At 38.6% G+C, this 25,140-nt stretch overlaps 1 protein-coding gene across 1 annotated transcript in view; it reads right to left on the bottom strand.

Moving 5' to 3' along the window:
- Positions 1–25,140, bottom strand: part of ARID1B (AT-rich interaction domain 1B) — a 323,028-nt gene that overhangs the window by 219,912 nt on the left and 77,976 nt on the right. Inside the window, exons 5-7 of the mRNA XM_017834907.1 lie at positions 24,831–24,843; positions 22,894–23,040; positions 3,870–3,980 (exon numbers count right to left, since the gene is read on the bottom strand). Coding sequence (XP_017690396.1) covers positions 3,870–3,980; positions 22,894–23,040; positions 24,831–24,843 — 271 coding nt within the window. The remainder of the gene's footprint in view (positions 1–3,869; positions 3,981–22,893; positions 23,041–24,830; positions 24,844–25,140) is intronic.

Here is a 25,140-nt window from a genome sequence, read left to right as displayed (position 1 = left end):
AGTGAACTGTCTTCTGTCTGTCTGTGGCTCTATGACTGCTGCAGGGCCTAGTTGTGAACACTGGGATCTGCTGTGCCACCATGTCTCAGCTGACAGGATAACAGCATCTTAAGCCCTTCCAGCAATATCATATAGTCCTTTAGGCTGTGGCTAAAATCAAAGCTGCTCTGGTCCCCACTGTCTGTCCTCTTTCTTGTCACAGCTTCTGATTTCCACCTCCTCTTCTGAGGTACCACTGATGCCCACACAATTGCACAATGATTCAGTCAAAAACTAATCCAGAAACAGAGAGGTTATTTCCCATCTGGTTCAGTTCCCCAGATCAAATCTACTGGCCAGTCCCAGGAAAGACAGTGGAGGAGATGGGACAGCACAGATGTGGGGCACACAGCAGGACTGCAGCTGCTCTGGCTTTAAATGGCTCAAAGCAGCCGCAGAACTTTACCTGTAGGTTGCAACAAAAAAACATTAGCAGAAACCTGTCTTCCAAAAGCATAGAAACCTTGGATAGGCCATTCAACCTCACAACTCAAACAAGCGCAATGGGCAAAAAAAAAAAGGGCCTTATTAAAACAAAACAAAGTAATAGCAAAACCACCAATGCCTATCTGAAATGACTTTAATACTCATACCAATAAAAAAATTAAATTAATTTATGTTTTCTGCACCTCACTCTATCAACACAATCCAATGTGAACATTTACAAACGTACTCATTAAAGACAAAATAAAGGATTAGTCTTTATAGACACACACAGCCTACTGCTGACACAAGCTCCTTTACCGCAACAACAAATCTGCAGATGTATCATTTGGAATTTTTTTCCTGTAAGTCTGCTTTAGCTTTCTCACAATAGCAGAAATGTGTATTTTACTATTATCCCTTAAGTCTTGATAAATACGTTCTGTAGTAGCTGTTCTCCAGACAATTTCATTTAGGCCTCTTCCCCTTTATTCCTCTACTCTAATAGAGAACAGTTTCTGTTTATGACTTCCTTTCCTTCACAGAGTACCTAACTCCCATGTTTTCTCAAAAGCTTGAGATTTCCTTCTAATTGTGACCCCAGCAAAAGTGCTTAGAGCACTATTCTGTGCAGCTTTTCATTTGGGCTCTCAGTGACTCCACACGGTCAGAGATCCACAGGTCAAACCCTCCAGATATCAGAGGAGTTAGGAGAAGGAAAGCAAGCATTGTATAGAATCTGACAGGCCATTAGAAGTAGCTAATAAAGCCATATTTTGTTTGTAGCCATTTGTTACCAACCCACATTACAAATTCGTCCGCTTTGAACTTTATGGGAACATTCATGCCAGGACTTTTATATACAATGTGTGAAGGAAACGGAACAACTATTGAGCTGTTTAGCTGCGCTTACTGTGTCACAAACCTGCTGAAAAAACTCCCCCCAAAGGGTGACACAAGCCAGCATTCAGTGCTGCAGAAAGTGGCCAGCTCCTCTTCGAATCTATCAAAGGGAAACTCTTTTTCAAAGCCACATCAGAGAAAACCATTCACCATTTAGTATTACATCTCTTTTGTTGGTTTTTGACACTTGTATAAGCTTGCTATGTAGCTGCTGTGATTTTACACAATGCCCTTAAGAAATAAAAAGATAACGGGCAAATAGTATAAATACCAGAATACCATGAAACAAAACATAACTAAATTTTATTAAAAGCCTAACACCACTGCTATAACTTCAAGCTTCACTGTACAAAGACAACTTACTGATTACTACCCTGAAGAACCACATTACCTTGAAAACAAGCTTAAGAAGCCATATTTAGTATGCCAAAATGAAGCTAACTAGGAATGGTAAACAAGGGATAGTGATAAAGGGTTTTCATAAGCAGTCCAAAACATAATACAGAATTCTCCTGTTTCAGGAAAAAACCCACCATGTTCATATATGGTCAAGCCATCACCCAAAACAGACTTATATTAAAGCCTTTATCTTGTTCACCATATCTTGAATGTATGGATTATTCCTAATTTCTAATACATCTTCCTTGGATGTAAGAGGACTGGGAGTTTGCTGACATGATCAAAAAAGCCTTTGTCTCTATATACAAAGGACTGAAGTTGTTTTTAGATTGAAAAAGAAAACAAACAAACAAAAATCCCACACCAAAACCAAAATAAAATACAAAATTATAATATACTCCATTCCCCTCCATATGAAAACAGCGGGGTTTTTGAGTATATAAAGTGCTCTCTGGTTATGCATCAACGCTTTTCAGTAACGAAGTGTCTCAATAACAGCATTTGGTACCAACTTAGAGTTTAAACTGTGGCCAAAATGGTTAACATTCACTGTTAATACTAACAGCTTACCCATACCTAGAATAATTATGAGCTACTAAATATACCAAACACTCAGGGACACAGATAATACCCAATACTCTGCTTAGATATCATAATGCTGGAGATAGGACAGAGCATGGATTAAAAGTAGGACAATTATTTGAGAAAAAACACAGGCAAATGAGCAGAACATTAGTTGATAAATAACTTTACTTCTCCTTACCCTAATAAACACTGTTCATGAAAAACTGGGAGGTTAAAAGTCTCTTTTAATATCTCTGCTTTTTAAACTAGGTAGTTGTTGCCAAAACAGTTCAATGTCCACAGTAGCTACTATTTTTAAGGTAAATGCCAACATTCATTTCTGAGACCTGTTCAGAGAAATTAGTCTGTTTAAAAAAGGGTTCCTGAAAACCTGTCAAATTAATACTAGGTTCAAAGCAAATTGGTACTCTTCTTACACCAGTTTCCATAGCTTCTCCTGAGACATGCATGTCTCACATGTCATGTAAAGAATTTGTGGCACATACACTCTTCCTAGGTGCCAAAGATGTAACTTTGAAATACTATGTTTATTTCCCTATTTTTAGGGATTTACAATCGTGCCATGTGCCAGAGGTAAAATATACACCATACTACCAGATTTCACAAATACATTTGGTATCTTAATATGGTAAACTCTTTAGAGAGATCCAACTGCAAATGAATACATATCCACTGAACTGCAGGAAATATCCTATATGCTTATGATACAATATTCCAAGCCAGAGCACATAGTTTATAAAGTTTATATAGTTTCATCATTTAAGCTGAACATATTCTAGTTGGTTTAAATTCATACTGGTTTAGTACCAACAAACAAGAAAATCCCCAAACCACAAGGGGCACACAAAGACAAAGCTGAGTACTTTGTCTACTATAGTGAAATAAGACCTTCAAAAATGCAAGTAGCTGCAATGTCTTCACAAAGTATATTCCTTCGTGCCCCTTCACCCACAGCAGAATGTGTAGAGCTCAGAAAAACTAAGAAATATTAGTACAAAGTAATCTCCTAACCAAAAGATCAACCTAGCCCAAGTATCACTGTCATTCCTGCTTCTACATTTCCGTAGTAATAGATAGTAGCAGAATTAACGTGCCAATCTCATTACTGCTCAGGGTTTGGAGCAAATAACTCCTGGGTACAGTATTCTAAACCAGAATCTACTGAAAACATTTGAAAAGGGCATAGAAAAAAGCCTCCTCCTCACCAGATTGGTTTGTGCAAGTATGGAATTCCTAAAGCTAAAAAAAAATTAATCAATCCATTTCCTCTATACAAATATACGTGTGCACAAGCACAAAATATGCATGTACATAAATAGTGCTGCTTTGAACCAGAACAAGCCTAAGCAAAGTCCACTCATATACAAGCTGTCAGTTCTCACATTTTTAAAAACAATTTTTCATCAACTTTGTTTAAGATTTCTTCTTTCAGTATTTCTCATCTGCTCATCCGAGATACAGTGAAATGCTACGTAAAGTGCCTTCATTTTAAAATACTGAAACAAACATTATTTTCTTACTGGTAAGCTTGACGGTCTTTCTTGCTGGATTAGATTCAAGTCTTCATGGTTAGGCTTTCCTGGTGCCATAGGGGGTTGAGATCTGGTTCCATAGCCTTCCTGAGACATGTCCTGCAATAACAGTTGTAAAAGAATTATTAACTTGACTCAGTAATTACAATTAAATACACATCACAGAAGGGTGAAAATATAACAGCTGAGTGATGATGGTTTCTTTGGTCAGAAGTGTTTACTAGTTAAAGCTTTTTGATAGAAATATCAAGCCCACACAGGTACCACTATGACATATGCTGTTTGTAAAGAAATCCAGGGAGCTGAGATGCATGCCAACATCCAGCAGGGACTCACACCCCTGGAACAGGGGGAAACACACAAAACCAAACCTCTTAAATAAACAACCCCCTTTTACTGTAAAAGAATAAGTAGCAAGCATGAACATTCATCCTACTCTGAGGTATATTCTCAGGCGTTTTGATGAAGTACTGAGCCAGGTGGAAGACTAGACTTGAAAATAAGATTGCAATCACGCTGTGTAATCAGACTCCTGTAACAACCCTGGATTTACCATCGCTGCTACTGGCGCAACTTTCAAACACTGGCTATCAGGTCATAGCACACAATGCAGCCGCTGCATCTGCTGGAGGCATGCTGCATCTGAAGGGTTAGAAGGCAAGTGTATTTGATCAAGAATAGCTCCAAAGCCTGTACCAGTAACATGGAGATTTTCCTCCCTACACGAGCCCAGGTAGGCTTAGGTAATGGCCTAACACAACATCCACCATACACAGGTGGGGGGAACAACAAAACAACCTCCCATGAGCCATCCCCCATCCTCCAGCACAAGCTTACTTCACACGCAGAAATAGTTGCCCATTGCAAAGCCTTAAATTCAGGCTTCATTTTAGCTACCATAGCAGCTTCTACAGCAACTTCTTCAAGGAAAACAACAGAAAGCACAGTACTGACTTCAGCATGTGTTACTGGCAGGGAAAGTTGAAGAACCAGTTCCCGACTGCTAGAAAAGATATCTCACCTTTTTCTTTGTTGTTTTTAAATTGTTTAATTCTCCTCTCCCTTTCACGAGTTTACTACCAGTTCAGCTTGCTTCAGCCATCCTCAGACCTTTAGTTTTCAGGGATACCTAAAGCAGGTGGGTGCTGCAGGCACAAGGGGCAGGGGAAGCTGTCCTCTGCCCCACCCCACTATCACCTTGCTGCTGCCTGTGTGGGGCTGCTCAGGCAGCCCAGTGCCCACAGCCACAGCTGCAGCTCACGCAGAGACTCCAGGAGGCAGCTGGCTGGCAGAGCAGGAAAGCTTTCTGTCTCTGGTTTTAGCCCAGCTTCTGACAGAGAGAAATTTGTTAACAACTGTACCGTTTCCATTCAGCCCCTTCCACCCATCTGGGACTCTCCCAAATTATTTTAAGGGATGCAGAAAATTCAATGGGGCTAATAAAACAAACCCCAACAAACCTGATACAATATAAACCCAGCAATAAATGATCCTATCCCTAAGCCTGTGCCAAGTAAAATCAAGAAACACTTAAAAGGCCAGCACTTCAATGTGGTTACCAGCAGAGGGTAACAATTAGGCTTAAGGGTGACAAAGGCTGATGGCTGAATGATTATTATCCCCTGTGACCCCCCACACTCCCCCCCGCCCAGATTTCCACTTGTCACACAGCTCTCCTGCTGCGCACACCAGCAGGTTCCTGTGGATTAACAGTGAGGTTTAAAATCAACAAATGGCACAAGGCCTCCATTCAGCAGCCTTCACCCCAGTACAAAGGAGTAGAAAGGTGCAGGACAGCTTCACAATAGGCAAACAAATGAGCAAACCTCTGCTTTCCTTTTTATTTAAAAATGCGCAGGCACATACACACACACACACACACACACCACGCTCACGCACGCTGGGGGCTGTCACTGCGCAGGCATTCATAATAAACCTGGCAACCCCAGATTTCAACTTCCAGTTCAGCATTCGATGTCATTCTTCCTAATTCTTAAAAAAATACACCAAATTAAAACCACTTGTCAAAACAACAACAACAAGAAAACCACACAGAAATACCAAGAGTGGTGAAAAAGGATAAATGGAATATTCAGTTTAGGAGATGTCATTATAGAAACACAATTGTTCCTTTTCCCAAACAGACACTACAGGAATTTGCTGGGGAGCAAAACGTGTTTTATATTTTGAAAAATCAAGAGCTATCACTTCCTTATGAAGTACCAAGCATTTTTTCCCACAGGTTTACAAGATTTTAACCTTACTTCCTACTGAAATTTCCAGAGACACTGGTGCAGGAGAGGGAAGAGACAGCATGCTTTCTCTTGAGAAATACTGCAGGTTGAAAGGAATTTACTTTTACCTGGGTATTTGAAGACTATGTATGAAATGTCTTTCCTCACACTGAAGAGCACATTAAAAACTTCAGACATGACACCCTTTGTATTTTTAAATGCATATTTTTATAGTCTTCTTTCTGACTGTGGAAAAAATCAAATCCATTTGCTCTATTCTAGATGAGGTTTGGAAACATGCAGAAATTAGTGTTTGTTAATGATGCAGGCACCTGTGCATTCCAAATGGGACTAAGATCACAAACTCATTCTTACATTCTCCATAAAGCTGTGTAGATATGTTGATCACTGGAAACTTGGAAAGCAGCTCTTGAGAAGTAAAGAATCAGTTTGTTCTCAGTAAGCTGCAAGCATGGGAATCTCCTGGATGAAATATGCATGGGACTGTGTGTATAATTTTATGTGTTTATACATATGCATTGTCCAATAAAAACAGTCCATTTATATACTAAACATAATGATTAAATAATAGCATATTTCACTAAGAGGTTGGCTTCATAACGAAAATAGCGCTTAGTATCATTTTCACTGAAAAACAGAAGAGAGAAAATCCCTACTGCCTTTCTTCAGTTCCACATTTGGAAATACTGTTAATATACAGCGTATGACAGAATAGCTACAACAGATTTTGAGAGATAAGTAAGAAATAAGGACAGCAGTATTAGGGTAAATTGTCTGCCATGGAAGAAATGCGTGGTATTGGCAATTCTCACCTGCATCTTTGAAAGGTCATTTTTCTTTCTAGCATCTAGGAATAGATTTTTTGGGGACTGAACAGAGGGAACATAAGGGGAAGAGGAACATGTTACCATGTGTTGTTCTAAGTCACGGCTGAGGAATTCCCCATTGATACTGGGATTCCTGATTTTTTTTCATTTGACTCCCAGTATTTCATCCATCACTAACACTGGTTTTCAAAGCAAAGCTTATGATTTTTTATGAATCACAGAAAATTCATGTACTTAAGAGAGAAATCCAGGCTTTTATAAACAGAAGGCTACAAGTTTCCACTCAGAACTTCCCAACTGGGCACAAACCCAATCATATCATAGCTGTTACAGCACAAACTGTCAACAAAGTTATTTTATAACTAAAATCAGGGTTTCCTCCATCAGATTTTAGAAAAGCACAAGGACAAATAATCAGCAAGTCATAAACATATACTCAAAATAGCTGACGTTTAGACTTTTTCACACTTTACAAAACACATTTATTCTGTGAAACAGGTAGACCAAAAAAAAAAAAAGGATTAGACACAGTCTAAACCTCGTGTATTGGGTAAGCTATTCAGAAATCTATCCATATACAATTATTATATTTGGGTGGTAATAATAATAACAGCAACAAACTGCTTATCATCCACAGAGCCAGGACTAGTTATTCATCTCCTATTCACATACACTTTTAGCTTGTTCTGCAAATTGTGGTAAATGGAGCTCAAGATTTGTGAAGTCTGAGGAGTAAGGGAGGGAATGGGGTATTTTCTTCCCTCTTATTCTCTGTTACTGTATTCATCTTACAGACTTTCAAAGTCTCTAATTCTGGTGTGGTTTAAAGCGACTGAGTGAGCCTATGTACTGGCCCACAATAAAGTCAAAGGTTCCTTGGTCCTGCCTCCCACAATTCTTCCAGCTGGACACACATCCCTTACTTTGTATTAGTAGTCTTTATTAGACCATTTTGTTAAGTGGTGTTAAGTTTGTTAAAACTTGCCAGTTAAGTAACTCCTTTCCCTCAGCTTTATCATGGGTTACTGAGTAGAACTGGCCTCAGGAAGGGTTGGGTGAGCAAGAAAGGAAGGAAATCTCCCTCCTTTGGCAGCAGCCAGCCATGAGCCTGGCTCCACACTTGCAGCAGTCAACTACACTGAGACCACTTTGGAGCAGGCCACTGACAGACAACCTTTTCCCTTTTTCATGTGCAACGCTAACTAGTGTCATGCTTTCATGCTCTAGCTGGTCCTCTCCTAAAACAAGCAAGCCTGTCCACATTGACATGTTCTCTGCAAACCCGAATGAAAATTGCACTGATAATGCTGGAAACCATGTAGATGAAATGCACATTTGTTATAAGATCTGCCGAAGACAATTAAATCTAATTATTAAATAGTTTAGATTATTTTTAATAGAAAATGAAGGCATAGGGAAAATATTACTATTTGAGGGAAAACCACATTTAAAGAAGGGCTGGGTGAGAAATATCATTCAGGCTTCATCCAATTCTACTGCAGTGAGTTTCAGAGGGATAACATGACCACCCAGGAAGATAAGTACCATGATGGTTAAATAGAAAGAAAATAATTTATTGAAAATAATATGTTAGACTTCAACTTGAAAAACTCATTAAAAACTATTTTAGCTCATCTTCTTGATTCAGTGGGTTGATCCTTAGAAGACTTCAAGTGTGAGAGCAGCAAATTCTACAGCAATGTGACAACAGCACAGTTGAAAGTAAATTTCCTCCCGTCCCCCAGACCACTTGAGAATGGAAGTTAGGACCCAGTATAGCAGCCAAGAGGACTGCACAGCCCTACAATACGAGATTATTTTACTTATCTATGACGGAATACTACTGAACGTAAAGAAGCCAAGTGATATGTTAGGGGCTATAGAAGGACATTCCTTGTTATGACTTAACCAAGCATCAGTTCATTCCGTGTAAATACATATCAATACATCTCCACTATTTCCACCTTCTGCACAAAAAGGCTACAGTAAAGAAAAAAATTACTTACCAGAATGGTGGCATATCCCTAAACAGCCAATTTCTAGCCCAACTCTAATACCTAACATGTCACCTACCAAGTTGTTTACTCTCTGGCAGCACAAAACTGACAACAAAGGACAGCCAAACTGTTAGAGGAATACTGTAGGTAAGGCTGCACTCAGAAAAAATGTTACGCCCACGGGCACAGGTAACACTGAGTCTCACGCAAGCAGCCCTATGGGCCAAAAGAGAGGTTTGCTTGAATCCTGGACAGATTGTCTGCAGAAGTCCTGCAGTTTGTCGATGGACTCTTGCAGAAGATCCTGGGTCAAGAAGAAATGCATATATATGTGTCTTGAATTTTATGAATTAGAAAGGAAAAAAAAACCAAAACAAGAAAACCTAAAAGCCTTGAAGAAAAGAAAATTACTGTCTTGCAGATGGAGAGCATTGTGCACAAACCAGCAAGCATGTCTCTTACTGCACAGAAGGAACAGGTGATTTCAGGAAAAAAACTGTTTTGTAGGTCCCAGCACCTATTACGGCAACAAAAAAGAAGAGAGTGGTAACCACCGGAGGTGGATTACCAATGTAGTCTGGTAATCCTCTTAAACATGCTAGTCTGTGTTTATGTGATGAACTGAATAAACCCAGTTCACAACCAGAGTACGTAAATAATTTCAAGCCAACCCTCTACCACAAAAACCTCAATGGAGACAAGGCAAGCAGCTGTCCTGAAGTATGGCAACCAACAGGCTGGCATCTACCTCAATATACTGTTGCTTCAGTGGGACTTGCAAGCAGTGACTGCTCCTAGTTCAGGTTGTTATCGTATGCCCGCAGTCAAGCCAGGTCAGAAACAAAGATGATACTTTGCCTCACCAAGTTAGTTTTGGTCTTCATCTTCATTACAGGTACTAGAGGAAGGGAAGAACTTTAGAAACATGCCAAAGCAAAAAGCCCCTTTCCTTTTCCAAAAGGAGAAATTCATCCACAAATCATACCTAACTCCTTAAAGGAAGATTGTCCCATTTATGTGGAGACATTTGGCAAACCTGCCAGTTTGGATGCCTCAAGTGTAGACCAGTCATTGTCAGTAACATACCTCGTTGTCTTCTTCAATGTTATTAATACCTTCCCCTCTAAGATATTTGCAATTTCTTTCTAAAACTTACTATTTCCTAGGTGCCCTTTGTTAAGCTAATTTAAAAAAAAATTACAATGGGAACATAATTTTCTTCCTTCAGGACCCCAATTATTATGCAATGACATCCAAGTTAAGCCATATGAAACTGGAGAAGGAAGAAAAAAACCACACTTTACGTAGCAGGCAGCAGTTGATGCAAAAGATCCAAAAAATAAACTTATGTAAGCAAATATATTATTGATGGTCAGTCCATCAAAATTCTCCAGAAGTTATTAGAAAGTCATATTATCTAACTATGGAAGGTTTTTCCCTCAGAATGTTTAAAACATTTTAAACACAGATAGGGTCAAAAAAAGCTCTCCACATCTTACAGGGAGATTTGTTGTTTGGACAACATAGCTTCTAGTCACATATTGGGTAATCCGGGCCAACTAACAAGACAGAAGGGTCTCTCTTCCTAAATGCTAGTCCATTTTCACATGTGTCTCGCCTATATGGCCTCCAGGACCCACATTAAGCAAGTGATGCAGGAAGAGCTCCAAGATGAAATCATTCTCAGAAACCCTTATCTTGCTATTCTCTTTCACCACTATTGCATTCCATGGATCACAGAGCATATCAATAGTGGATTTAATCAGAAACAAGACATTTCTTCTGGTTTTCTTCTGTCATACTTGTAACATGCCACATGAAAAATAGGCGAGTTTGATGTTTGTATTAAAATGTGACTGCTGCACACTGCACAGTCTGATAAACAGCTGTCAGCTCTACCTTTACAGGCAAAAAAGTAGATGTAAAGTTCCACTGTAAATAAAGAGATCAGAGAGAATTCAAAGTAGTAATCTGAGAAATATAACTTGGAAATGAGGGGTAAAATGAGCATTTTATTTCCATGCATTTTCCCATGTTTACAGAGCTTTTTGGACTTTTGCTAAAAAGCTATACAAGGCTCAACAGTCCAACCACGCTTTCATTTTCTACACCCCTCCTTCCTCCCCCTGCCCATCCTTTCACTGACAAAGCTATATTTAAAACAAAACAGAACAAACATACAAAAAAAAAAGGTTTTTTTAAAAAAGGAGGACTGGTCAGCTTTACATGTCCTATTCTTTATAGTCACTTGGGACAGACTACCACGTTAATGTGATGACTTACAGATTTTGCGCCATCCAGCATCCTGCCCTGCCACACTAGTTCTTCCTAAAACTCCAGGAGGAATGCATCACTTCAGCAGACCCGAGATGGGAATCTGTTCTGAGAAACAAGCTCTGCACCCCAAAGAAACAGCTAAACAACCCAACGAAAGGTGGGAGAGGGGCAGGATTTAAACCTGCCATTTGTTTCAATTTGGGCTGCTGCAGAAGCAGGGAGCTGGGGGGCTCTGTGCCCCAGAGGGCAGCAGCCTGCCCCAGACTGCCTGCCGCCTCCGAGGAAGTTCTCCCAAGCATACGGCTCACTGGCAGAAATGAGGTCAGAGCACTGCCCGCAGCTTACAGCAGAGCTGAAAGCCTGAAGCCAGCTTACCGAATAAAGAGAAAAGCTACACCGAGAGCAGCTGCTACCTCTAGGCTAATAGAGCTAGGTACCCAAGGATGAGACATCCTCACTCGAGACCGGGAAACATTACTTCAGTGTTTTCTTAGAGGCACATCTGTATCTGTGCTTCGAGGTAAAAGCCAGGACTTCATCTAAAGGCTCATGAAAACCCGCAAATTGGTTAGGAAGGGCTGCAAAACATCACTGAGGCTGCATTTAAAAAAAAAGAACGGAGAGGTTTGTTTCCTACTCTCCATCCCTCAAATACAAAGCTGTATTACATTATAGACATTTATATCACAGTCCAGTGACACCTGCTAACTTACTCCCTAATACTCACACATGGAGGTCTCTTCAAAATGAAAACTGAAATGAGATTTGCCTACTATTTGATCAACAGTACAATCATAGGAGAAGAAATCGAAGCTCAGATACAAAAAAGTCTGTAATAAACTTGGTAAAGAAGGTATTCTCACCTGGTGTCTACTGTTTCTGTTAACTTAATTTTTCAGTATGTGAAAGGGTTAGTATGTTACCTTTGGGACTACTGGAAGTGGAGAATTAGTTGCATTACCATCCTCTCTTTCTCTGCAGTCTGTTAAAACATACAGTATCTGTGCAAAAATTCAAATCCAGCACCAGCAGAAGCAATTCAATGGACTGCACAATACACCAGTTTAAACCAACAGCAGCAAACTATTTCTTTAATCTTTTGAGGTAGAAAAATCTTTACCACCATAACCACAACCACAATTTTCTCAAAAGAAAATATTCCCAACTGGACTGGTGCTGGGAGTGCCAGGAGGAGGGAGTAAGGGGGTGGTAAACAAGTGAAAGAAGTGATGAAAACTTAAAACTCTGAGAACAGACCACTGAATAGTCTTTAATACAGCAAGGAAAACAGAGTGACTTTCATTAAAAGTCACCTCTCTTTATATATTAATCCTCTCCTTATTATATTAAAATTATCCTCTTCTTTTTTGTGAGGGTGAAAGAGGACAATCTTCATGAATTCTCTAGGCAGAGACTCAAAATCCAAACACATATAGCTGGTTATTTAGCCTTCTACCTAAAAACGTGCATGTGGAAAGACAGCTTCTTGGCAATCAGGGATAAGCACGAGGAAGACATAAAGAGAGACTGTGCTCTTACAGAACTTGATTTATTGAGGGACAGCTCACCAAGACCAACAGTTGTTCTATCTCCCGCAACATAAACACCAAGCACAGTTTTGTCAACACGTAAAGGTGAACTTGTTTTTTAAGTGGTATCTTATTTATTTCAATTTGCTATTTCATTCTTTGTTGTACGTATCTGATTGCAACAACTAAAACACCCTGTACCAATTCAGCTACACACTCCAAAATCTATTCAAAATTCTACTACAGTAGGAGAAGAAGGCAGTAAAAGGGAAATACTGGAAAGGATAATGAATACATATAAAATATATGCTGGTCTATATTCAGATAATACATTGTCTCAACAACAAAATCCCAATGCAAAATACAGAAAATAAAACTAAATATATGTACACTGAACATCTTCAATTATTAAAGAAAACACAGGCAGCCAGAAAAATGCAGTGGTAAATTTTATGCCAGGAAATATCAACGAACTTATTTTCTTACCTCTGAGGAAAACAATGTATATTAATTTAAAGGCCATAAGAGAATACTGCTATATTGCAACTGGCCATGAGGTGTAATTTACAAGACCACTAAAATTTGGAATATATACTGCTCATACAGAAGTAAAAAAAACCCCGAAACAACAAAAAACCAAAACCAAACCAAACCAAACAACAACAAAAAACCCCCAACACATCACCAAAAAACCCTTACCAAACAGATTAAGTAGTACTTTTCAGACTTGACAACATGATCACTTAATTCTAAATGCTATTCTATTTGCATTGTAGAATTTTTCTTATAACAGGATTTGTGCTTTTATATTCTAAAACATTCGTGCAGACAACTTTGTCTATGAACAGCCATCGGATTAATGAATCATAAAATACATGACTATTACATGATCAGGTATCTTTCAATAAACTCACTATTCTGTTAAACTTACTGCTAAATTTCAAAGGTACGGATAAAATTATTTCTGGGATATTAATTTAGCTCTCAGAATAACATTAAAAGAAAACCAGCATTGAGTAATAAGGAGAGTGGTAAGGGGAGCAACAATAGTTACGATCACTAATCTCCTATAACAAAATAGTTTTTATCAGCCTGCATTCCAATAGTTTTACTATCAAGCTAATTAATTGACTCCTATGTCAATATCTAAATGCCAAGCAATTAATGGCACTGAACTATAAAAGGCTTTGTCTTTGCTCTTGTAGAGTTATTTTATAAAGCAAATGCAATTCTGTCACTTCGCTGATTTAATGCAGGCTTTGTGAGGTTAATATTCCCAGGCAATTGCAAAATAAAGAACTCCTTTAATTAACCTTCTGTGATTTAAATACTGAGAGAAATCAGAACGTAGAAACTTTAAATAATACCACCATCATAACAAAAACAATAACACTTTATGGATAAAAGCCAAACCACTGATTTGATAACTTGGAGAAATACATCTGAACATGTGTATCTTACTGTATTTCTAAACTCATTAAGAAGACTTTTCTCTAAGTATAACATAATGAATCCATGGTAGATTTTACATAGGTTTTGAAGTTGAGCTGAAAAATGTTTCCTTTCAGGATTATTTACTTATAAATACCGAAGCTTTTCATTTGAAGAAATGATTCAGCATCCCCACCTTTTGCACTAGAATGCTTCGCAGAGATTTTTGTTACAGACACAGGACATTGCCTGCTAAATCTACAAACTAATTGCATGTAAGTAACTGACCACTTAAAAATAAAGGAGCAAAACAGGACTTCCCTTTTCCTCCCAGACTAAGTTTTCTGTCTTTCCAATTTAGGTGAAAAGAGGCTTCTATTGCCAGAGTTTCTTTATTATATTGTACGCTAACTTCATTTTAATACATGAAAAAATCATCACGACTCAGGCCTTTCAGCATTGTGCACTTACAAGCAAAAGAGCTACAATATGTCTGCCAGGTTCAGAAAGATACAAAAACATGGGAATAAAAATTAAAAACGAGCAGGGTACAGGTGGTCATGAATATTCCTGCCAAACAGGTTTGCAGCATGCTCTGACCTATCCCCTCCGACTATCCGGTCAGATATCATCAAACCCCCATCAGCAGCAGATGCCTCAAGAGGTGCACTTGCTGGTTTCTCAGGAGAAGAAAGCCAACCTTCAAAATTCCTCCTTCAAATAGAAAAGCCTGCTTTCAGCAGAAAACCATTAAGAGATGAACACACATACTGAGAAAATGTTTAACTAAAATGAGGGAACTTTAAACGGAAGGTGCCATACAGTTGTTGAGACAACTCCGAGGCAAACAAATACTTTCACTGACAGTCCTTTGGAAGATTATAAAACAGACGTATAAACAAGTTTGCTACATTTTATACATGAACAGTAGTACCACTTTGCAAGATAAAGTACTTCTCCTTTCCCAGTAATATTCACTTAACAAATCCAAGTTACTACAAAGACAGATATGTGTAATGGGTAATTAAACATGCTAACTTTAACAACTTCAGACCTAACAGACTGGAGTTGGATTTTTATTTGCATAAATTGATCACCATGTCTGTAAACACTCTCTTTAAAATAACAGGGCCAAGAAAGTCTTCTCTAAATCTGAATGCAGATTTCTGGGTTTGGTCAACAAGCCTTCAGCAAAAATAAGCCTGCACTGCTGTGAGTGCTGCTCCGTGCTATGCCCTCAATTTTGTGTTTGTGCTCAGGTGTGAGTTTACAGACAATTATACTTGCTTTTTCTGCCTGACTCTATTCTTGGTAGCTACTTGGCTCTGGAAGATTATTCTCCAAGTCTGACAAGACAGCACCTATTATAATCTTACAAATACAGAGAGAAATCACTGAAAAAAGAGAGAAGTTCGACACATTTCCTGGAGGGATATAAGCAATGCTAAGAAAACAGAGCAGTCCCCAGATGGGCAATAATCAGGCATTCCCACTACTGGGAAAAGCTGTAGCACAACAGGAGTCACAGTTTCACTGAACTCCTGAGCTGAATAACACACACAGATAAATAACCTTATGCTTAACACTTATTTGCTATCCTAGCAGCATCATGATTATGAAATACAACTTGATAAAAGCAGAAATCTAACTGGCAAAGAATTCAATCAGTAGTCATTGAACCTACACAGGTTCAAACATCATTTGCCCTTCATGAAAATATCATGTGCTTAAGAAAGGCTCAAAAAGGATAAATCACTTTTATGCACAAGATCAGTATGGTTCTTAAGTATTTCAACAGTTTTTAGGTCACTTTGGTGTTCAGCAGGTGCTGGTCACACGTGGCTTGTCTAGAAGCCAGGATTTAAGTCATGATGTGTGAGTTTGGAAGACAGTTGCCGAAAACTGGCTCCCCTTCCCTGCTCGCCCCAAATCCAGCCAAGCTTTAACTACAGATGTGAGAAGTCAAGATTGTGCTCTGCCTTTTGGTATCTACCTGACCTCTCCGAAGTAGGCTGGCAACAGAAGGTTCAGCATACCAAAACGGATGCTTTCACACAAAGTTACTCTGTTGGTGTTCCTTGTTTCTAGTTTCAACTCATAAAGGAGGCTGAAAAGGCTGGCAGAAGTATATATATCTGTACGAGTTCTTAGTGTTATAAATCTGGGGTTGAATGTTTTAAAGGAACCACTTCTCCCCTGTACCTCTTTACTCGGGAAAGAATACAATTTCTTCTAAGCTAAAAGCAAGTCCAGCATTTCAAGACAGTGTGAGTATACACTGAGCGCTAGGCATCTCTGTTCCTGAGAGGATGAAAGCCATGAAGGTTTTATGGTACACAACAAGTAGTGGTGTCAGCCACTGCTGCTGATGGCAGGCAACAATCTCTTCTGAACATTAAATTTGATTATGAGTTCTCATATAACTGTAATAACCAGCTTCCACAAAGAATGCTTTCCTATATGCCTGGCAGCAAATGTCAGATTAACATACAAGTTTGTTCTCTTCCAGATTTCCTGTGGTTCATAACACAACGAATATTAAGTGCAACCACTCATCTAGTGGTAGATAATTACAGACACAAAAGTTAAGAGGACAGAAGGACAAATGATTTTTATTATAACTTTAAGACATAAGCATCTGTATGTTACTCCTTAAAACAAGTTGAAATTAAATTCTGCAGGATTTGAGACTAAACTACATACAGTACAGACTGCTAATTCTGTGCCAATTTCTAGTAGCTTAAGAGTGAAGATTTTATTATAAAGAGTAATTATGTTGAGGTACACAACTTAAATCTGGACTCAATGAGGACTGTCTGTATTACTTATTAGTGAATTTGGTATTTGCATGTATCCCAGTTATTCCTAACATACATTTTTGTATAGTGTTATACCCCAAAACAGCTTGACAATGTTAATTAACATGCTGCTTACTATACGGTTAAAAGAACTTTAGCAGCTCACACTGAATTTAAAAACAATCCTTCATCTTCATTGTACCAAAATCACTTTAATAATTTGATGCATTTTGCCACAATACAATTTGTTCTGTTTTCATGACAGTCTTACAGCTTGGACATGAAAACAGATTAATTAGTTTCACATTTTGTTCACATTTTCATTGACTGTTTCAAATTAGGAATTGTTTTAGCTGTCCTACCTTGCACTGATTCAACACTCGAAACAGATGTCTATGAAAGATCGTTCTCATCATCATCTCAGGCTTGCAACTGAGACTAGTTCCAACCATCAATCCCAGTTCAGGGAAATGGGGAAGTCACAGCGCCTTGCGGTAGTATCAGTGGTCCTCAACCCTCTGCTTGGAGACACTGACTGAGGTGTCACCAGAGATGCTTCCCACCTTCTCAAGTACACTGCCTTCCTACTTTGGATGCCTTTCTACCTGGGACTACTAAAATGAGTCACAGATTCTTACTGGCGCAAACTGTGTTCGTCCCCCTGGCCCACTTTCAGAAAATAAAACCACCGGTTACTCTACTGTTTATTCATCCTGCACAATTTGCATTGGCAAATATCCCGCCAAGATCAGCAGGTTATGTATTATAGTGGGGGACAAACAAGGTTTTGGTCAGCTTTAAGAACATTAAAATAAAACCTGACAGTAAGGGAGTCTTGCTTGCTTGTTTATAAAACATTTTCTCCTTTTATATAAAAGCAGAGTAAAGATTGAGCCTGAACTACTGCACTGTTCCTTTAAGACATTTAAAAAAAACCCCTAGTAACCACAAGAAAATGACGTAAGAACACACACAAAACCACTTTGTGAACAGTTAACTGGAAGGACCAATGCCCCAGAAAAGGGCACATGCACGCTCCACCTCAAGGACCTGCCACACTTTTTCCCCCTCTTAATCTCATGCCTGCACATGAGAAAGGAGATCAGCACGTATAATCCCACTCTGTTCTGGAAATTTGCAAGCAGAAAGCTTCCAGAAATGTGTAAAACAAAGGACAGCTTCATTCAGAGTAACAGCAGCAGGTGTAGAATAAAATCATTACTTTTGTTTAAGTAAGAGTGAGACCATAACTATTTTTCAGATCCATTTTATCTGTGAAAAAGTGATAAGGTCCCAACTCATAAAATAACACAATAAAGCTCAAAGGCATGATCCTGTCTCAATATATGTGAACACATGCTACATAAAACAAGAAAATATATAAACATGGCTGTTTACAAGCCAGTTGTAATGCCAGGAAAGCATAATAACCAAAAATATACATCACACTATCTTAACAAAATAATGTTTAATGATGACAGTTTAAGTTTGCAATTACATGACATTCTTGAGCAAAATATCACTTCTACTTATGGCAAAATATTTAAAACTGCAAAAACAACTGAAGCATTTATTCATTTATATGCAATTTCAAGATGAAAAACCCTGCCAAGGGCAACACCACAGTAGTGGAGCACATCTTTCTTTCTCTTTTTTTCTTTTAAAGAGCAATAAAGGTAAAAAAGTTTAAAAAAAAAAGGCAGTATCTACATCTACTGGCAATATCTACAATATCTAATGATCAATGAATCTGCTACTGCAATAAATTTGCTTAAAATAAAGCTCTTCCTTTAATGGTTTTTACACAGCAGGCTCCTGATATGAAGAGAGGATGACTGATGCTGGCTTACAATATGGCTCTACAGTAAACTGTGCCAGTATTACTGTCAAATCACCTCTTATGAAACTCCCTTTCTGCCCACCATGCAATCAATTTAACAAACATCTAAACAACTTAACAGTTCAAACATTCAAACAAATCCCATTCTCCTCCTTCCCCTCTATGCTTATTAGAAGAATGAAAGTCACAAGTCACTGGAACAGTCCCAGAAATTGTTTTATCTGTTTACTTTTATTAGACAAGATTGCATATTGAATTCAAGTGAGTCAAGGAAAAGCAGCAATGGTTTCATACTTCCACAATGTCTGAGAAATGAAGATGAGTACCAATTCTAAGGCACAACACAGAGTTATACCTGACTGCAGGAGCTCACTCACATTCTGTCTAAAAGAGCAAAAATAAAATATTATCTGTAAGAAATTTTGCATCAGTTTTCTCCCCATAACAGAATACCCAGAACATCACACTACAGGGTTTTACATAAAAGGAAACCAGTGTCAAGAAAAAGTCCATCATCCAGCCAGAATAAACACTACTTTGTGCTTTATAATCTCCAAAACAAGCAGATTGACATAAATCTACCAGGGAAATGAAGAAAATACAGTAGGGAAAAGAAGGTAAATTAGAGAAGCCCTCTTTCTCCAATCTGGCATCTCCATTCTCTGTCCTGAAGTAAAACCAGTTCAATCACACTTACATCACAAAATCAGTATAGAAAGACAAAAAAACAGTTAATGAAGAATATATAAAACATGAAGGAAATTCATTTGCAAGCTGGAAAAAGCAAGCACAAGTAAGGATGACAGACAGAAAGGATGACAGATTGTATGACTGAGACTACCTCGGTCTCCTAATTGACAGGATTATATAAACAGGATGTACTGATATTTTTAAGAGTAGAAATAAGAAAGATACACCACCTGGTGCAACAGGTAATATATGATTCTGTAGTTTATTTTTAAACTGTATTTAGAATGTATAAAGCCAGTATTAAGCCACAGCAACACAATCACATATGTTCAAGGAGACCTTCAGAGGGGGGTCATATCATCAAACCTCTAGTTCAAAGCAAGTCTAACAAGAACAGGGTGCTTGGGGGCCTTGTCTAGTTAAATTTCTCCAGGGATGGAAATTCCAGTCTCTGGAATTTTGTGTGTTTTCTCATTTTCAGGTTTGTGGGCTTATTTTCTTTTACCAAGTTGCAACTTCCCTTTTCCCAGTCTGTCCCCACTGTCTCTTGTCCTTCCAGTGTACCCCTGAGATAAGTTTGGCTCTGCTCTCACCCACGTTCCCCCACTTGGTGGCTCCTAAAACTGTATGAGTACCTACTCCTATTTCTCTTGCTAAAATTCTAATCAAAGAAATTCTAATTTTTTAACTATTTCTGAAAAGTAATCAGTCTCATAAACAGAGACATGTATGCTTAAATAAGGACAATTTTTAATTTTTTTTTGTCAGCAGAAGAATTTGGCATATGCTCCCAACTTTTTTGTTACCCTGGTATTAATTTTTGTTTTGTACACTGGTTACTACTTGACAGTAATTCTGCTACAGATTATTGTCAGATAAAGAACACTGTTGCTGAAGTGTCAGAAGTATTGACTTCAATTTTCTTGTGTCAGGAATTGGTTTCTAGATTAGCAGTTCCCAAAGAATGGGAAAGCACACAGTGGTGAGGTTTTACAGAGAAACATTACAGTGTTCACCTCATGACTCAGCTTGAGACAGGGGGATGAGCAGCAATGGAACCTATCCGGAGATAGGGAAAGAAGCAAGCCCCAAGGTGTTTGGGACTACTTATTATTTATACAAAATAGTCCCATCTACACACAGATACTCCAGGAAAAAAGCCAGTATAATTGAGAACCTGGGATCGGAGTTCAAACCTTTAGAGGCTGATCACTACTGAAAAACAGACATTCACAAACAATCAAGAATTCAGGTGAAATTCTTACAGCTAAGGATTACCAACTGCAAGGCTGTATTAGTGAGGACCTAAGGCATCATCTCAACTTGCAGATTGAGACAAAAATGCCTACTGACCTTCAGATACCTGTATTACCCTTGGAGCCTGGATTTAGACTCTCCTGCAAAATTCTCAAAAAAGAAATTTCAGAATCAAGAGAATATTCTGAGTTGGAAGGGACCCACAAGGCCAGACTCCAGCTCTTAACTGAGTGGTCCATATGGGGATCAAACCCATGATCTTGGTGTTATCAGCACCATGCTCTAACCAACTGAGCTAATCACAGGGTCATTTTGGCTACATCGAGGCTGGTATCTTCTACCTGTGAATCAGTTCTCACCTTTCTCTTCATCCCAGTTCTCTGAAGTCCAAAATATATGGAAGGCTTTACTCTAATTTTGCCTTTATCCTTCTATGATACCTCTCACTTCACTGCACAAACCTTCACTTTACCAGCTGTGAGAGAAAACTATGTAATTGGAACACCTATCAACAAATAAATCAGTACCCTGTTATACTTTAAGTTCTATATATAGTTGGTATGTTTTGTGTATTTTTTAAATCAAAATACTCAATCCATTCAACTGACAGTATTTAAAATGAGGAGGTGTCCAAGACAGCAAAAAAACCATTTCAATTTCACAAACTGTGATATGTAGACATTGGAGCAGCTGTGTTTCTTCTATCTCATAGGCTGTATTACTAGGACTTTATCTGCCAAGACTTTACTAAGATGCTTATGAACAGTATTTTCAAGTCATAGAGAAATCAAGCATTTAATGGCAAAGTAAAAAGGAAGAAAATTAAATTTAAAGACACAACTGTAATCTTTAAAGTTGCAGTTACATATAATCCAAAAGATGGAAAGTGGTGACATTTACAAGAATATCATAGATACAATTAAGAATTCTATTTCATAAACCATCCAGCATTTTAATGAAAAAAGTTATTCTCAATGGAATTTTAAAATGTAGATGAAGAAAAATTAACATGTAATTACACAGTGAAATTATCATAGCTTTATTTTAAAGTCAAAGGAGGGGAGCCTCCAGTATCATTGGCACTTACAGCATCTTTTGTTAGTTTATTTTACACACTATTTTTATTTCAAGCTAAGATTTCTACACTGCACTAGCATTATCCCAAAATGTTAATCAACCATGCCTGACAGAATTCCCCAGTGATCTGCAGCAAGTGCTGATGCTTCCACTAATACCCAATCTTGAGCAACTCACTTTTGTTAGATTTCCCAGGATGGTGAGTATGCTTTAGTTTCATCCTTCCATTTCCAGATCACCTCTCCGTGATTAACAGACCTGAGACTACAGACAGAACTGAGCCTACACGTTCAACTGCATCAGCTACGCACATCCATTTTGTTCAGCATCTAAAATCTGAGTGTTTTTCCAAGCTCTTGGAACCAGACCCGCACACTATCACTTCTGATCTCAGTTAAAAACAGAATCACTTTAAATTAATTTTAATGGTTAATATATAAAGCACAATTCAAAACCAGCAATGGATATCAAATTATGCAGTTTCACTAACTCAATGTGCAAACTGACAAGATTGAAATTAATAGCTGTAATATCCATTTAAAATATCTTTTACGAAGTTCCCTTGACAAAGCAGCTCCGAAATGCCTTGAACTCATCTGCTCTCAAATGAAGTAACAAAAAACCCAAAACAGTAGTGACCACGTTAGATGCAGGAGCTCTCAACAACATCTGACTTTGAGGGGAAAACAAAATAAAAGCAAAAAAACCCTCCAGCCTCCACTGACATTTCATCAAGAAACTGTTACTTCTTTTTAAAACCAAAATTAATAGTTGCTAGGGTATATACACTGGCTTTATATGAAATAAAGCCTGAAAGTGTGTCTGTATTTGTGTGTATATCCCTAAAGACTCTTCAGAAGGATATGGTCTGATTCCATGTTTATTTAATTTTGCTTAATTTATTATTTAATTATTGCTATTTAATTAACACTGTTCCCTCAAAAAGGTAAGGGGTGGGTTTTGTTCATGTCACACAGATCATTTTTACACTTCCACCTCCGGGGCGACTGTCAGTAGCAGAGGACAGCACTTACCTGCTGAGCCTGGTACCTCTGCTGAGCCTGCGACAGATACTGTGCCTGGGGCGGCAGGTGCTGAGGCTGCGGCTGCTGGTTGTAGTACGGCTGCTGGCCCTGCTGGCAGTAGCCACTTACACCTTGTTGACCATACTGAGGCGGGATCTGTTGGAAGAGCCAAGCAAAGCAAATGCATGAGTTGAAACAGAAGGACATGAATCAAGCTATGTCACATCTGTATGGCAACCTCATCAGAAGGGGTATCCTGAGCTATACACCTGACCCAGTGGTCCCACTCTTACTCAGCAGTTAACGTGAACCCTTACAGCCCCTTGCCTGAGCAGGAGGAGTAAGCCCAAGTGCTCTGTTATAGTTACTCTTTTCAGGAACAACTTCTAAGGAAAATGCTGTGCTTCGGAACAACACAATCCTGTAATGCCCAGCCTTAAAATACAGAAGCAGTTATTTTAAATGTTTGCTCTCCATGGGCACACTACTGAGGCAGATCGACAGAGGAACCATTCTGATGCACTGACCCAAAAGCATAATTTGGAAAAAAAAAGGAAAAAAGGCAGAACTCTAAAATACATATTGAAAGATAAACACTTTTTGTCTCTTTTTTTTTGAGCAATCCAGTACTAATATTTATTACATATTTTGCCTGCAACCCTTAGGTTTTTAGTGTTTGTGTGTTTAAGCCTTACACAAAAGTCTTGGGGTTTAGCAGGATTTTGGTTTCGTCAACTTCAGTCTCTCTCAATCTCCTTCTCCCCTACTAAGATATATCTTTTTTAAAAAATAACAACAAAACACCAGTGCAACACAAAATAACCTGTTACACACCAATCAGTACATGTATCACATACTGAGAACCCACATAAACCGAGAATTTAAGTTAGAACAAAAAGCAAGTCAATTACAATGTCAGAGGAGTTTTCTACATCAGTTTAGGATGTAAGTCTTGTATCAACAGACACTGCCATTTTCTTGAGATAATTGAAAGAGCACACTTTCAACAAACTCCTGATATTGTGTCTATATTGCCCCGATTTTAGGTATCTGTGCTTTTCCCCACACTCTGGAATTTAGTATCATTTTCAGACAAATGACAGAGGCAGCACAGGACTTCTCCCTTCTAGAATGGACCTGTTGGTCCTGCACATCCCTGCCCTAAGCAAGTGTCTCAGATACCCGAGCACATGTGAAATGCTTTCATCTCTGAACTGCTCCCACCGAGTTTCTGATAGACGGATAAATCTGTTTACTCAACACATAAACACATACCTGTTCTACCTAATGTTAACTTACTACGTTAATTCAACAATACAGTAGTATTTGTTGGGTGATAATAGTAATAATACAAAGTCAAGTTTAAATGCCTATTTAGGCTGTTTTTATTACCACAACTTGATCTGCTCTATTACTTCTGCCAGAAGCTGGCCGTGCTAACTCCTAAGGTCAGTGCTGTAACCCCACTTCTGCACTTGTTCTCTTCACTTGTGCTTCTGTTTCCTTTCACCATCATTTCACAGGCAGTTAGATTTTTCTGTGACCAAAGCAACCCTTTCTGATAAATAGCCTCTCCCTGCTGATGCATAAATGAGGCCTTTATAATGCAAACTAAGAAGGGTGTGTTGGAATATCATCAGGCAAACAGACAGCTGGAGTCTGGGATCTGACAGAAGACCACATGGTTATTTGCCCGTCAGCTGCAAAGGTCACAGAGCCTGGACTGGTTCCTAGGCAATGCTGAGGAGAAACCTATGTTGTGGTCCATCTGGGTAACACTAGTAACTTCCTAGTAACACTAGGAAGAAAAGGAAAGATATCCTGACAGCAAAATATGGGCTTCTGGAAAAAAGAAAAAGAGAACTTGGAATGTCCAGTTGACAGGATGGTGACAAAACAAAAGATCAGGTTCATGAAGAACCAGAATATTTCTAGAATAAAGATACTTGTTTAGGAGGGCTGGAGTTCACTTGAAGATAGGAGCCAGGTTGCTGGTACCTAAGGATCAAGAAAGTGAAATTTTAAAATTAATAGAGGGGATTAGAAGAGCACATGGTTCAAAACCATGGCATTGCTATGCCAAATGAAGACACAGAGATTCTGGGTCATCAAGTGACGATGCTGAGAAGAATCAAAGAACGAAAACAGACACACAGTGACTACAGAGTAAATAGAATGTTGAGAAGAAATTCCAACAACACATTGACTTCTACACAAAGAGGGGGGACTGGAACATCAAGCTGCAAACAAAAACAC

This window comes from Lepidothrix coronata, unplaced genomic scaffold (assembly GCF_001604755.1).
Source record: "Lepidothrix coronata isolate B3197 unplaced genomic scaffold, Lepidothrix_coronata-1.0 Scaffold245, whole genome shotgun sequence".
Lineage (NCBI taxonomy): Eukaryota > Metazoa > Chordata > Aves > Passeriformes > Pipridae > Lepidothrix > Lepidothrix coronata.
The sequence above is the reverse complement of the archived record's forward strand: the minus strand, read 5'-3'. Positions and strand labels throughout refer to the sequence as shown.